The following is a 14,620-nucleotide window of genomic DNA, read 5'->3' on the forward strand; positions in this document are numbered from 1 at the left end:
ATTACAGCTGTTAGGGTAGATTGTGTCGGAGTATCAATCTCTCCGATGGGCCCCAATTGACTGGTCTAATCCTAATGATCTCCTTTTCCCGCTTGGCGCAAGATCGCCGTCCGGCGGCGTCAGATCTACTGGTGTTGACTACGGCCATGCTTGTTCTTTGGTCAGCAGGTCGCCTAGCCCTTTTCTCGATACATATTTCGGGTAGTTTCTCAAGGCATCATCATCATCATCATCATCATCATCATCATCATCCGCAAATCGTGTGGGTGTTGCTGACTGAGGTTCTTTTACTGGGCGGGAAGGAGTTTAACTGCAAGTCCGCCTGCGCCGTCTGAAGGGGAACGAATGTAGCTGATTAGTCTCCAACTTAATTACCTTATCAGCAGGGGCATGCGAGGAGGACAAACAATCGTCTACATCAGTCAGTCATACATCAGCAGCAATTGTACAACCCGAAAGTAAACATGACATTGCCGTAGATAAGTGCTGTATCAGTAATTGAAGTGGAATAAAAACATGAGAAGACGGACTGCAAGTTCGAAAGACAAAAATCCACAAAGCAGTAGGGACTAAGAACAGCCAGAATTAGAAACAATTCAGGGCGCTCCGGGACTAGCCCGATCAGCTGCCAGCCACCCCATCGCAGAATTACATTGGACAATCCGCAGCGACGCCCCTTTATCCGAGCAAGTGGCGTCAGCCAGTCAAAAAAATCAGGTGGGTTCTGGGACAATGTGGCACTGTTTGCAAACTGCATGCCCATCACCGTTGGAGTCGAAGAACTCAGACTCGAAATTTTCATGGTCGCCTTTCACGCAATACATCTTCTGCTCGAGGCAATAAAGACATATGCTCCCAAGGTCAGAGAGATTGATTGGCCGCACAACGCTGCAGTGCAGGCAGGTAAAGTATCGTGTCGCGGAGGAGTCAGAGTTCGTCTCGTCTTCGAGTTCGTAATTCTCTTCATTACGACTATCAAAGGACCGTAGTTCTTCATCCTGATCGTCCCCATCCTGTGGCATTTTGTCCCTAGATGCTTCACTCTCGGAGGTCCCATCATCGGAGGCCTCATCATCGGATAAATTGTGCTCCGGAGTATCGTCCTCGGACGTTTTATTGTCGGGGTCTTCAAATCGGGAGGTCTTATGGCGTGATGCTCGCTCGATATAGTATGCATTAAGCGCGTCAGCCACAAAGCCGAGGGTATGGCCGTTGGAGGGACCGGACTGGGTGTCTTCCAATTGAGGGAGAGTTTCTACATGCCAACCTGATAGTTGCATGGGCGTTAGAGAAAAGGGAGATGTCAAGACGGACAGTACGGGACTACCACCAGCACCTAAATTTTTTTTTAGAACAGGATTGCCTTTTAAGAGAAAACTAGAAAGATCATGACTTACTTGTTACGACATTGGAGGTTTTTCTCTGACCAAGAACTGCCCAGTGTTTGACCGGTGGCGAAATCATCCGGGACTGCCTCTGAACCCTGGAAGCAATTCCCAAACGTCGGGTCTCGATAGCAGGACCCAACATTTTAGCATTACTTACAGCGAGCCTCTCTTTTTTTCTCTGCTCATAGCGCCTATGACCCTAGCAAGATGAGTTCATTTGTGGGCAACTCGAAAGGTACTGAGAGACTCACCTCATTGCCAGCCGCGCGACATCTGCAGCACCAGGTGCAGATTCGATACGGGTTGTTAGAAGACCTGAAGTCGTCAAGGGCAAATTCCCTATGGCATTTCACACATTCTCGCACTGCCATGATGTTGATGAAGCCGACTTGCGGGGGGATATCGAAAGTCAAAGAAATGGCGAGGACAAGGGGCAAATACTGTCTAGGATGAAGAAGAGGCAATGAGTGGAATCAGGCGTAGAGATGGGCTTACAGTGAGGGAAGAAGGCGGTTTGTGAATGGGTGAGCAACCTCGGAGAAGGTGGGGCGGAGGGTTTGAACAGAATGGTGAACAGAGTCGGGTTGATGGTGAAGAATGGAACAGGAAGCCTCGATGAGCACGTGGGACAAGGAGCTCGAGGGCTCGAGAGGATACCACAGTAGATTGAAACTGCGATAGCGGCCGAGGATAGAATAGCTTTCTCGAGCAAGCTCACGGAGAAGGGAAGGCAGGTATGTGTCTAAGTGAGACTGTCAGTATAACCAAAACTTTGGCAGTGGATAGTATACACAGAGATGAAGTTGCCCTATACATGAATCAAAGCAGTCGATATATCGGGCTTGATGCCATATATACGTGAAATCGACTTGTCAACTTTAGCGTTTCATTGCGTTCAACGAGGCGCGAAGCACGAGTACCATGTTAATTCTCGCAAGTCTCGCCCTTGAAGATAAGTAGCGTGAAAAATGTTTTGAATATAAGAAGAAAGTAGAGGTTCAAAATTTTCAAAAAGTAGTGGCCGCGTAAAGGGTAGGCCACGGTGAGGGTTCACGAAGGTCGAGATAAAGGATAGGTGGAAAGAGGCGGTGGGTCGACAATACAAGCTCGAGAACTCAGAGTATAAAAATCGGCGCTAATGAACATGGTTTAAAGTGTGTTGAGAGTGAGGAAGAGGAGAAGGAATAAGATGGTTACCATATACCAAGATCCCATCGATGACCAGCAAATCGTGCGGTTATGTTAGACGGGGCTGATGTCAACTCGAAAGCGTCGGGGTCCAAGCATGCATGGCAGATTACATGTACTAGTACAGTGCGAGTCGAAATCTGATGCCCCTCTAGACACACACCGATCGTTTCTCGGCCCGTACCTAGAACCACTTTAATCCGTAATGGGTTACTCCATCAACAACCCCTGCTTAGCCGTATCACGTTTCAGAATGTACTGTATTTGATTTCAGAGTAATGAGTCATTGTAAAACACTGGACAATTTCCACGGGCCTCCTGAACATTGCAACCATTTTCGTTATAGCACGTTTGGGAGGCACCTAAGCTCCTCATTCGGGTTCGCGGTAAGGTACCTATTATTCGGCTCTAGTTCGAGCCTGCTTCCGATGTAGCTCATAAATCTCCTCGTCCAGACCGGGAGCGGGGCCATCAACAATCAGACCCGGCGCAACCTGGTTAATCGAGAGTGGAATAACCGGGCCAGCTTTCACACCCAACTCCGTCTTCCACTGTACAAGCTGAGCAGTCGAAGTAGCATACACGATCCGTCCCAACCCGGCATAGGCGTGGGCAGTTGCGCACATTGGACAGTGTTCACCAGAAGTGTAGATGGTGGCAGCGGCGCGGTCGGCGGGGGCCATATGCTTCCGGGCCCAAACAGCCAGTATGAGTTCCGGGTGTAGGGTGATATCTGCTTCGGTCCTGGTCCGGTTGCGGTCCTCTCTGAGAATATTGCCCGTAGCATCTACGAGCACTGACCCAAACGGATCATCACCCGCATCAAGCGCCTCACGGGCTAGCTTCACACACCGACGCAAGTAGCCAATATCTGTACTAGACAGCATTTTGCTCTAGTATAGTAGTCGAGGATTTCGCACTGGGTGTATCAAACCGTGGTATGGATGACTTCTTCCTGAGAGGGGTGCTCGGGAGATTGTAAGGTGGGAAGCAGGGGCGGAAAGGTTGAACCAAATTTTATCGTTATCAGTCAAAGCGGCCCGCGTCTCCGAATGGAGGATGCTATAAGCCAACACACAGGAACGACGCTATAGCAGGACCCGTGCGCTCATTGTCATGAAGAGACGGACAGCGACAGACCAAAAAAAATATTGCACCTCTAGTACTTCCGCTCCAGTGCTTACTAACTTTGCATATACTTTTGAGCCTACCGTAGCTATAAAAAGGGTAAGCTGCAATAAATCAAACTGACGCTAATTCTTTCCTATCCGGATCTGGTATAGCTTCAATGTGGTCAGACAACCCCGCAAACACTTCCCTCATGTGAGCCCACGCACTCACTGACTTGCGAATAAGTCCCCAGCCGATCTGAAAGATGAAGAGCTTCTCCGTCACATAGAACCGTGCGAATCCGCATAAGGTGACCTAGAACAAAATGATGATATTGCTTCGCTATTAGATTGAAGAGATTGCGTTCTCTTTATAATAAAAAAAAAAAAAAAAAAAAAAAAAAAAAAAAAAAGGGCCTCCCTAGAGGCACTGAATGCGGAATTGAAAAGCGCGAGGACGATAAGAAGCGTCGCCAGGAAGCCAAATTCAAAACCAAGCTACAGGACTTGAAGAAGCGTACGCGACTCGAGGCCTATCGACGCAGTCGCCAACATGGAGCGGGAGGCAACTTAGATGACCTGGGTGGTGGCGGTCATATGACGTTTATCAATGGGGCTGGTCCGTTGAGAACCCAGAGACCAGTATGGGAGGGAAGAAACGTGTGGATTTTGGCATGGAAGTCGAAGAGCTGAAGCGGCAGCCTCCGTAAAATACTTGTGATCCGCTAATATAATACCCTATTGAGCCAACAATTGCATGCGATAACCAAATTGCAGTCATTATTGCGTGGTGTGATGTGGCCCCACTTTAATAGATCTAGTGCCTAGCATTGATCTTATTCTGGCCACCGCTCAACTCGTAGAGTTGCACGGAAACTCCGATCAAGCAAGAATATTCCCCAAATCCGCCAGGAACGCAGTGACAATAATACCAGCGGTCTGTTTTTAAGGCTGCTAGTTTCTAGGGTTGCTCATTATCTCGTCACTTAGCGGCCCGACGTTTGCTCATCGTTTGCCAGAATGAGGTATGAGGGAATTATCCGGTCCTATCACACAACAGCTGAGGAAGCTTATTTTGCTCAGTCCGCGTAATCTCACATGCCTAGTGCCGTGTCAAGTGTGCTTTGCTCACCGCTAACCTCCGTTCTGGTGCACGTTTGCCATGTGGCGTTGCTGTTCCGCGGCGGATTCACGGAAGGATCAGTAAGTGACCATCATTAATTTAATAAGATCGCAACGATAACCTCAGATAAGCCCCCTGCAAGCTCAGCCTGTGTTTTCGCTATAAGTCGCATCACCTGCCAGGCAGACGCACAACGACCATGCAGCCATCTTCCCTCATCATCGATCTCAACGTCGCTTTCGACCGTTCCTTGTCTGTTTTCTAACAGCATGGCGACCGTCCGAATCGCAGATCCCGCGTATGCGGGAGATGAGCCCGGACAGCTGCCGTCAGACGATGATGCATCAACGATGGGCCCAGCTTTCTCCAAGTCGCAATCGATGGCCCGATCCCATCAAGGGGACGTCCACGAGAGTATTTACAATATCCGCTCCCACCCCAGGATGCCGGAGCGGATCAGTAGCAAGATCTCCGCTGAGCAACCAGACGACGACCCAGGCTTGCGAAACCCGGGCGACTTCAAGCAGAGACAGGTATTCAAAGGCAAGATGCTTTTTTGGCTGGCATATCAATCCGTGGGCGTAATTTATGGCGATATTGGCACCAGTCCCCTCTACGTCTTCTCGTCCACTTTTTCGTCCCCTCCCTCTCGGCCAGACCTAATCGGCGCCCTCTCCATCATTATTTGGAGCCTGTTCATGATGGTGACTGTCAAGTATGTGCTGGTGATTCTTCGTGCCGATAATGACGGCGAAGGTGGCACTTTCAGTACCTATTCCCTTCTCAGCCGCTATGTAAGTACTCCTCATGATCTCTTCCTCGCAAAAGCTAACTGACTCACAGATGAATATCACCCACCGTGATCCAAGGGAGGCTTCGTTGATCCAGATGAAACGGTACTTATCCGGTGATCTGGAGCACGCGGGTCAGAAAGTGCGCCAACGCTTAGAGTCCAGTCGGTTCGCGCGAGGGCTGCTAAAAGTGATCGGTGTGCTGGCTGTCACTATGGTACTAGCCGATGGCCTGCTCACTCCAGCCCAGTCCGTTCTCGGAGCCGTTCAGGGCATTGAAGTTGTGCAACCGAGCATATCCAAAGGCACAGTAATCGGTGTCACTGATGCCATCCTCGTCGTGCTGTTTTGTATTCAGCCGCTGGGAATCACAAAATTATCCTTCGCGTTCTCACCGATCGTGATCATATGGCTCGCTTTTAACGCGGCGTTCGGGATATACAACCTCACCAAGTATGATGCCGGGGTTTTCGTGGCTTTTAATCCTGGCCTCGCGTTTCAGTTCTTGATCCGTAATAAGACAGAAGGATGGAAGATGCTGGGTGGTACTTTGCTCGCATTCACAGGTGTGGAAGCTCTCTTTGCGGACCTGGGTGCCTTCAGCCGAAAAGCGATCCAGATCAGTTGGCTGTGCTACACGTTTCCCTGCCTTTTGTTAGCATATATCGGGCAGGCCGCATATATCAGCACCCACCCAGAGGCGTACTCAAATCCCTTTTTCAACTCGGCCCCACCTGGAACCCTCTATCCAGCCTTGATCATCGCCATTCTAGCTGCTGTTGTTGCCTCGCAGGCCATCATTACCGCAACCTTCCAGGTGAGAGAGTTTGCAACCCTTTCATTTAGGAGAAGATCCACTCTGACAATGCTGGCAGCTTCTTGCACAAGTGATGAAACTCTCCTATTTCCCTCAGATCAAAGTCATACATACTTCTGAGATTTTCCACGGGCAGCTTTTCATTCCGATCGCGAATTGGCTGCTGATGATTGGAACCATCCTGATCGCATCCATCTATAATAACGTAAGTGACCTTTTTCTTCTCCTGGTTTACTCTTTTCCAGCGGCTTATCCTATGTCCTCCAGACGACGTCCCTGGGTAATGCCTACGGCGTGTGCGTTATGTTCGTGACATTTTTCGACACCTGCATGGTTTCTCTGGCTGCAATGTTCGTCTGGAAGATCAGCCCGTACCTTGTTCTCCTCCCGTGGCTCACCTTGGCCTGCCTGGACGGTACATATCTCTCCTCTGCGCTGAACAAGGTGCCTCAAGGAGCCTGGTTCACAATCACGCTCGCTGCAATCCTCGCCATGCTGTTTCTGTTGTGGCGATACGGCAAAGAGCAGCAATGGTTCGCCGAAGCTGAGGACCGCTTCCCCACATCACATTTCATCGTTTCTAGTCCAGATGGCCAAATATTCCTGTCCAAACGATATGATGGCCTTCCAGTCAGCATCACCCGCGGTCTTGGGATCTTCTTCGACAAAGCGGGCGAGACGACCCCGACCGTGTTCAGCCAGTTTGTGCTTAAGCTCACCTCCTTGCCTGAGGTGATTGTCTTCTTCCATCTCCGCCCCCTCGAGCAACCTTCAATCGCCCCTGAGAATCGATTTACCGTGTCGCGGTTGGCCATTCCAAATTGTTACCGGCTGGTTGTTCGATACGGCTATAATGACGAGATCATCACACCCAACTTGGCGAGTGTGATCGTCGACCAGGTCCGGAATTATCTAACAACGAGAAGTGCCAGCGTGTCCTTAGACGAAGAGGATGAAGCAAAGGATTCGGTCACCCCTAATAGCACCGCCGCGGAAGGCAGCACAGACGCGCGCGCATTCCTCGGTTCTGAAATCGCCAATCTGGAAGCGGCATATTCACACAAGGTGCTCTACATTGTCGGGAAGGAGCAGATGAAAATCAAGCCCAACACAGCGCACTTCCGAAGAGCCTTGCTACGCGTTTTTCTGTGGATCCGGGATAATACGAGGAACAAAATGGCCAACCTCCGGCTGCCAACAGATAAGCTCATTGAAGTAGGATTTCTCAAAGAGATATGAGTGTGGCGATAGCGGTTCCGTGGGGATTGAAGGGTTGCAATGTCAAGTTAGCACAGTCAATAATGCTTATAGAAGATCTCTTACCGAAGTTCTTCGTGTGCTTTGTCTGCAAAAGAGGTCATATTGACTGGAGTGAGTAGAAGAGATGGAAACATGTACCTATGGGATGATGTAGGGGAAATTCAGCGCTTGACATAAGACCAAATGGGATTCTTGGCTTCTCTTTTCATGAAGACAGCCTGCAAGGCACACAGCGTTATGCCATATCGAAAAGCACTGTTGCAATTTCCGGGGAACCACACGTCTGCGCATGGTCTGCGCCTAGTGTGATCGCCACCTTATTGTTTGAGCTCTGCTTGCCAGTCAGTCCATAGCAGAAGAGAGCACACGAGATGCCTCCTCCTCTCCGGTCCGTATGACGCCGTTGCTACAACTGTAAAAAATGGGTTCTCATCCGTCTAACCAATCCTCCATGCCAATAGATTACATATTAATGAGGCTTTAGGCGACAAGGCGAGGCGGCGATGTCCACAATACGAATGGCTGCACGAAAGGCCGCTGTATGCCAATGAAGATATATGCTTGCTTACACACGGCCTGGTGAGGTCGCCGCGGACCGGACCGGACCATGCAGGGCTTGGTCCTTGCTATCAGCACCGCACCAGTAATACATAAATAAAGCTATAGGCAGGTATCTTAGGTATACCGGATTGTAGGCCTTATCTTAGGCCTCATATTTTGATTTGCGAACGTTAACACTCTGTTTCGCCGAACCAGTTGGGTTCCGAACTGGTATGTGCTCTCCACCAGCCGCAGTCGCGTTGTTGAATATGAAAGCCCTTGCATTTTAAAGGGCATACAGTCTATTTTAACTTGGCAGTCCCGAATCTCCATCAGCCCCAACTGATCACCACTAAAAAGGTTGAGTGGCGTCATTGCTCCGGCTCAATCCATAACGTACGCTAATATTCCAACGTGTTTTGGAGATGGGCTAGGCAGGAAAGTGAAGCTCAAATGAGCATTTCACTGACTAGACACCATCTCCCAACTGTCTGTGTCTCGTGGAAGTTGCTTATGTCAAAATAAGGGCTCAGGAGAGCGCAAGAAAAGGTGACATCGAAATCGTGAGCCCGCGGAGCCGTCGATGTTTCTTTACTGGAACCTCAGGAGATACCGATCCCATAGACACTCCACTCGAACCCCGGAGGACACATGGCTGCTTGTGGGAGCTGTACTGGAGGTCCCAGGAGCAACAAAGCGCCTAGGGTTGACCGTTCCTGGAGCCGATGACGATGATTATTATGTCTTGGCGATTGTGCGTCCGACCATCGATCTGGTGTGGCGGATCGATCAGATATACTGTATCCACTTGGACCCACATGTGGCCATTCACCCAATAGAGACATTCTCATCCGGCATGGTCAAGACGCGAAGACTTGAACTACACTTCGGACTTGTGGACAGGGTCTGATAGATCAAGCGTAGGTAATGGAAGGGGGATTTTCTTGATGGATCTCTGGCTGTGGAGTAGACCCATCGATCTGCATCCGGGCCGGCCCAACGAGGTTAAGATAGAGCGAAAAGAATGCGCCAGTGGAGAAGAGCGCGACGTCAATGGCGCTTCCATACCGGTATCCGTGGGACTCGGATACGATGCGTTGGACGAAAGGAAACGGCGCAGCGCTGATGCAGGCCGTGGTCAAGAATGCGGCCGCGGTCTTCGTATGCTCGCCCATGCCTCGGAGGCAGATGGCAAAGTTAATGGAGAAAATTCCAGCACTGAAAAAAAGAGCAGGATACCCATCGTGATGCCCACATATCCTGACATGGCTATGCAGAGGATGGAAAATAGGATTGAGCAGAGATACAGGCTTAGTAGAACCCAGCGCGGCTTGCAGACGAGCAGCATAAGCGCCGTGAGGAGGTAGCCAGCTGCGACGGCGCCGCGGCCGATGGCGACAAAGGTATATTTTGAAGGATGAGAGCTGCAGGAGGGGTTAGCTAGATCAATGGTGCACGGGGAGGACCGTTCCAATCTTACTCGGGTTCGTTGAACGGTACGAAATAGAGGAAATTCGTCCGAAAAGACTCTTGCCCACCCACAGTGCAAAATTGCGACAGAGCCCCTAGAACCAAAGTCACCCAAACGACACGAGCCCCGCACACAAAGCCACAGTTCTCTGGGTCGTCCCAGCGCGTGAGCTCTTTCAATTCCTCATCGGCGGCTTCGGGAAGCTGCAAGAAGCTGTACATAGCTACCAATACCATTGACACCAGCGCCATGACCAGAAAGATCCATTGAATCTCGATCAGGCCGGACGCATCTGCCACATCTTCGAAGAGCACTTGCTGACTTAGTATCAGTGCGGCTGCCCCACTGGTGGCATAGATGCATCTGGCGAGGGTCAGTCGGATTTCGCCAAGGTTCGGCGGTCCGCAGAGTACAATGAAGAGGTGTGCCGCCGTTGACAGCACGGACAGACCCAACCCAGAGACGAAGCTTGCCACCACGAGGGCCGCGACGGAGATCAGCACCGTGCCGGTCCAGAATAACAGCATGCCGAGCCAGAAGATTGAGATTCCAGTTAGGAGGCAGATCTTGAACCCCCTGCTTTTCAAAACGGGCCTCGAGATGAGAAGAGGCCCGAACAGATAGGCCCCCCAATACGCGGCATGCATTCCAAAGGCGGCATTCACCTCAGAATTACTATAGCGCTGGAATCGCCAAAAGAAGATGTTGATGATCCCGTCTGCAAAGCCCCATAGCAGGAAAAGGATGCCCATCACGGCCAGCGGGGTCCGTGATTCTCGTTCACCCATGTTCAGCATGTTCTTAGACCGGGAGAGGCGGAAAAAATCAAACCGCGGCCGCCGTTCCGTTCTGGCTGCAGGATTCGACCCCGATGCTGGTCTTGTCATCGAGTCCTGAGGATTTGTCCCTTTGCGTTTCATCCTTCCGAACTTGCGAACCGAGTCACCGGACAGGGAATGAAGCCCATGCTGCCCGTCGCTGGTTGACGTCCCTGGGTCGGTGGAGCGCTGCGTTCGCACTGGAGAGTGGACGATGCGTGGCAGGAACCGGGAGAATAGAGGCCTCAAGCTGGGCACACAGCCACACATGATGCTGAGATTCAGCTCGACAGTGGACCAGAGCAAGACATAGCCATCGTAATCTGCACAGACGGATCAGTAAAACTCACACATTGACCAGTGGACGAATGACTCAGAAATTTGCACTTACACGACAAATCGTGAACGCTCGGTTTGTGAGGTTTGGTCACCCGGGAGATGGCCGTCTGCAAGAGGAACTCGGTGCGGAGAATGCTGATGACGATGACGAATAGGCCAGTGCCAAAGGTGAGCAGCAGGATGATCCTCTGCCGTCGAGGGAGGTGTACGCGCCACAGCATCGGTAAGGGGAGCACGAAAATGGCGACATCGGTGACAATATTGATTGGGGCAGTAGAAATGTAGAGCGCAACAATGTCAATGCAGTACGTTCCTGGAGGGGTCTGGATGAGGAGTGACGACGAGAGCGGCCGACAGGGGAACAGGTTGACGAGGGTGAGGGCCACAGTGAAGAGGATGACAACCACAAGCGTGATGAGGACTCCCAGCCGGAAGAGGCGCTGTTGGGCTGCGAGGGTCAGGTAAAATAAGAGGATGGATGATTTGATGGCTCCGAGAGCGGGATACTAGAGAGTTGAGTAGATGTGTGAGTGAGGACACAACTTCCTAGAGCGCAGTGGACAGACAGATATACATAAAGCACTGCAAACACATACTCAGCGACCGCCAGCGGCCGCCGCCACGCAAGCAGGACGCCTTCGCGCAATCCCAAGCCTTTGGTTGTCGCAAAGATATTGACGCCAGAGAGGGCGGTGGTGAGCACCCAGCCCACCAGCATCACCGTGTCCGACAGGTTGACCTTGCGGACAATGACGGTCCGCGACACCAGGCGCAGAGCCACAAACACTGTGGCCAGGAACCAGAACACCACATCGACGATGATGATGGCGTCCCCAAACTGCTTCATCTTTCACATTCAGCGCCGCCGCGAGGAGACCATGAACGGCATGTCAAGGCCTGGACAGTTGAGCATGGACGAGGCCAGGGAGACAATTGATGATGGGGAAGTTGGATCGTCAGGCTCGAGGGTATGCCGACCGCCACCAAGTAGCTCTCCGCAGCCTTCCCAAGGTAACGGAGATCGAGTCGTGGCGGGGAAGTATTATCCTCGCAAGAGAGTTTGCGCCGCGTGTCGGGGGCCAATCAAAATCGCTTGTGTACGACATCTATGAACGCATTGCTTCTGGAACGTTTTGACGACACGCGGAGGGCCAGAATAGTCTGACAATGTTTGACAAAGAATGGATCATTATCCCCGAAAGCGACTGCATACCCGTGGTACTGACCACCCCACCTACCCTTGCGGGTTAGCAAGGCTGAGGTCACAAGGGTACGGTGGTCAGTACCATGGGTACGGTGGTTTATAAAAGGTTTGAAGAACATAATGCGCTAGCCCACTAACAGAAATTGCATTTGACGCAACATGACTACGGAGCTGAGCAGGTCGAAACCGGTATCACAATGCAGCCCCTGGAGTTAAATTGAAGATGCCGTTGGTTGGTCCTCGCTAACTGGCGTGGCTCCTGGGGTATTTCAAAAATTCAATTTGGCGCTTGAGTTGTTCTTTTCAGCATTACCTATAGGAGTAAATGGTTGGTCCGAGGGTCACGGTTTCCGTGTCTACAATGAACTCATACATACACTCACAAATTTGAAATGGTGCGCCTAGCTGCAGATAGGCGATGAAGGAAAAGCACGCTGTGGTATATGCCAAAGGAAATGGTGCTGCAAACTCACACAACATGCTAACGTCCATGTGGGGATCCTGCCCTGCTACCTCTTCCCTTAGGTATCGGGCGAGGCACGGTGTGATATTCACCTGTCTTAGAACAAAAATATTTGATAGCGAGGGAGATTTGAGACCTAGGTACCTAGTAGGTACTAGGTGAGCACCCCGGTCGCCAGTCTAATTTCAGCTCCTGTGACAGATGAGAAGAATGATCGCAACACCACTCCAATGGAGCTCAGATATATAGTGACGGCAGTCTCCATATGATACGAGTAGGTATATAGCTTAATTTCAGATGTGCCGACCCCACGTCGCGATCGAGGCTCCAACAGTCTCCTCCAATCTCACTCAGCAGGTCGATCTGGACAGCTTCCATGCCGTTGACCTATAAGCGAAAGGTGGAGCGGGCGGCCGTCACGGCAGTGCCGGTGACGTAGCGGGAGGCCGGCATTCTACCGATCGCGATCGGCTGAGACTGGGGCTCGATCTCAGGATCCCAGGAGATCTCCGGCTTGCGCTCCTATAATCGTCGCTGTCTTCTTGAGAATAGCGACTCTGATCGAGTCAACCATTCATTTTCTCATTGCCGCCATCATGCCGTGGTCGTTCGTGCTGCCTCAGGCCATCACCACCTCGCCACTCCTTGCGGTCGCAACGCCCATCACGATCGGCACAGCGTCTGCGCTGCTCACCAATCGTACGTCCCCGCCCCTCATGCTAGCGGCTACGAGGGAATACGACTGTTTGCAACCTCGACCAGCTGCTAACTAGATTCTCGGCTGGACAGGCAAGAAGACGAACGAGACCTACGGTCAGCTCCGCCAACCACCGCTCCACCCCCCGGCGTGGCTCTTCGGCCCGGCCTGGACCCTTCTATACGGGCTGATGGGCTACGCCTCGCACCACGCAACCGTTACCGCGTCGCAGTCGCTCTCGCACGCCGTCCATGCCGCCAACCGGTCCGCACAGACGCTATACACCACGCAGCTGGCGCTCAACTTCCTGTGGATGCCGCTGTTCTTCGGGCTGGGCAGGCCCGCGGCCGCGCTGGGCGACATGACCCTGCTGATGGGTAACGTCACGCTGCTGCTGGCCAACTGGTGGGATGCCGACCGCACGGCGTTCTGGCTGATGACTCCGTATTACGTGTGGCTCGGCTACGCAGCGTATTTGAATGCGGGCGTGGGGTGGTTGAACGGGTGGACATTGCCTAAGAAGCACCCGCGGTCGGAGTAGACTGCAAGCAAAACAGAGAGAGATGAAGAGCAGGTGTTGTAATGCAGCATAGGGATTGGCGCGAATAGGCGAGGGGGCTTTCGAAGCAGCTGGATGGGCCGTGCGGCGATCTGGTTTTGATATGAAGTGGATATCATGGCCGTGCCTTGCTAGTTTTCCTTCTAGCGCGGGTTTCAGGCGGTCGTACAATTTCTATTCATCAGCTGGTCGGGTCCTCCATTCCTTCGTGGCCGTCGAGTCGAGTCACCTAGCTAGTAAAGGGGCACCACGCATACACATAGTCGGTTAATATGATGTGATCCAAGGGATCCGTGAATAACTCGGCATCGGCACCCTTTGACAATTGATATATTTCAAGGTGATGGCGGGCACGGGTATCATGACTGTCACAACTATCATATGATATCTCATTGCACCATCGTTCTACGGGCGGCTGGAACGCCGCCTGGAGAGCTCTCGGTGGGGCGAGTGTTTCTATGTTTATTCGGGCGTGGTTTCTGTGAAGCCCCCCACTTCTCCTTCCCACCTCGCCGCTCGCCGCTCGCCGCTCGCCCCCCGACCAAACAACTCCCATCACCCATCCATGATGATCCCATCTCGGTGGATCATGACGCTGTGATATGCCTGTCCCCTGTCCATCCCGCAAGGGCCAGCTCTCTCTCGAGAGTGTCTGAAGTCCCGAGAGCGTCTGAACTCTCGTCTCTGAAGTCTCAGGGGGTGGCTAGAGCAATGAATTGCTCGGCCGTCGATCGTGGTCCCGCAACCGACGCCTCGGGCAGGCCGAATGCAGCCCAACGATGCTCGATAAGGGCCACGAAGTTTTTCTCATTTTCTTTACGTTCCACGATGCCCAGATAAACGACGGGCTAGG

At 51.9% G+C, this 14,620-nt stretch overlaps 5 protein-coding genes across 5 annotated transcripts; 2 read left to right on the forward strand and 3 right to left on the reverse strand.

The window, feature by feature from the left end:
• Positions 1 to 713: 713 nt before the first annotated feature.
• On the reverse strand, positions 714 to 1,280 carry N7482_010548 (uncharacterized protein; the record flags this gene model as incomplete). Its single annotated transcript, XM_056692672.1, has 1 exon — positions 714 to 1,280. The coding sequence occupies one exon, from the start codon at positions 1,278 to 1,280 to the stop codon at positions 714 to 716; it is 567 nt and encodes a 188-aa protein (XP_056538629.1).
• A 1,694-nt stretch (positions 1,281 to 2,974) lies between these two features.
• N7482_010549 (nucleoside deaminase) lies at positions 2,975 to 3,463 on the reverse strand (the record flags this gene model as incomplete). The annotated part of the gene is made up of 1 exon (XM_056692673.1): positions 2,975 to 3,463. The coding sequence occupies one exon, from the start codon at positions 3,461 to 3,463 to the stop codon at positions 2,975 to 2,977; it is 489 nt and encodes a 162-aa protein (XP_056538630.1).
• Positions 3,464 to 5,077: 1,614 nt separating this feature from the next.
• On the forward strand, positions 5,078 to 7,655 carry N7482_010550 (uncharacterized protein; the record flags this gene model as incomplete). Its single annotated transcript, XM_056692674.1, has 4 exons — positions 5,078 to 5,602; positions 5,652 to 6,416; positions 6,475 to 6,621; positions 6,684 to 7,655. The coding sequence occupies 4 exons, from the start codon at positions 5,078 to 5,080 to the stop codon at positions 7,653 to 7,655; spliced, it is 2,409 nt and encodes an 802-aa protein (XP_056538631.1).
• A 1,475-nt stretch (positions 7,656 to 9,130) lies between these two features.
• On the reverse strand, positions 9,131 to 11,691 carry N7482_010551 (uncharacterized protein; the record flags this gene model as incomplete). Its single annotated transcript, XM_056692675.1, has 5 exons — positions 9,131 to 9,434; positions 9,524 to 9,640; positions 9,697 to 10,828; positions 10,897 to 11,350; positions 11,419 to 11,691. The coding sequence occupies 5 exons, from the start codon at positions 11,689 to 11,691 to the stop codon at positions 9,131 to 9,133; spliced, it is 2,280 nt and encodes a 759-aa protein (XP_056538632.1).
• A 1,416-nt stretch (positions 11,692 to 13,107) lies between these two features.
• N7482_010552 (TspO/MBR family protein) lies at positions 13,108 to 13,749 on the forward strand (the record flags this gene model as incomplete). Its single annotated transcript, XM_056692676.1, has 2 exons — positions 13,108 to 13,210; positions 13,301 to 13,749. 2 exons carry the CDS (start codon positions 13,108 to 13,110, stop codon positions 13,747 to 13,749), a joined length of 552 nt encoding a protein of 183 aa, XP_056538633.1.
• Between the last annotated feature and the right edge of the window lie 871 nt (positions 13,750 to 14,620).

This window comes from Penicillium canariense (assembly GCF_028826845.1).
Source record: "Penicillium canariense strain IBT 26290 chromosome Unknown utg000008l_segment0_segment0, whole genome shotgun sequence".
Taxonomy (NCBI): domain Eukaryota; kingdom Fungi; phylum Ascomycota; class Eurotiomycetes; order Eurotiales; family Aspergillaceae; genus Penicillium; species Penicillium canariense.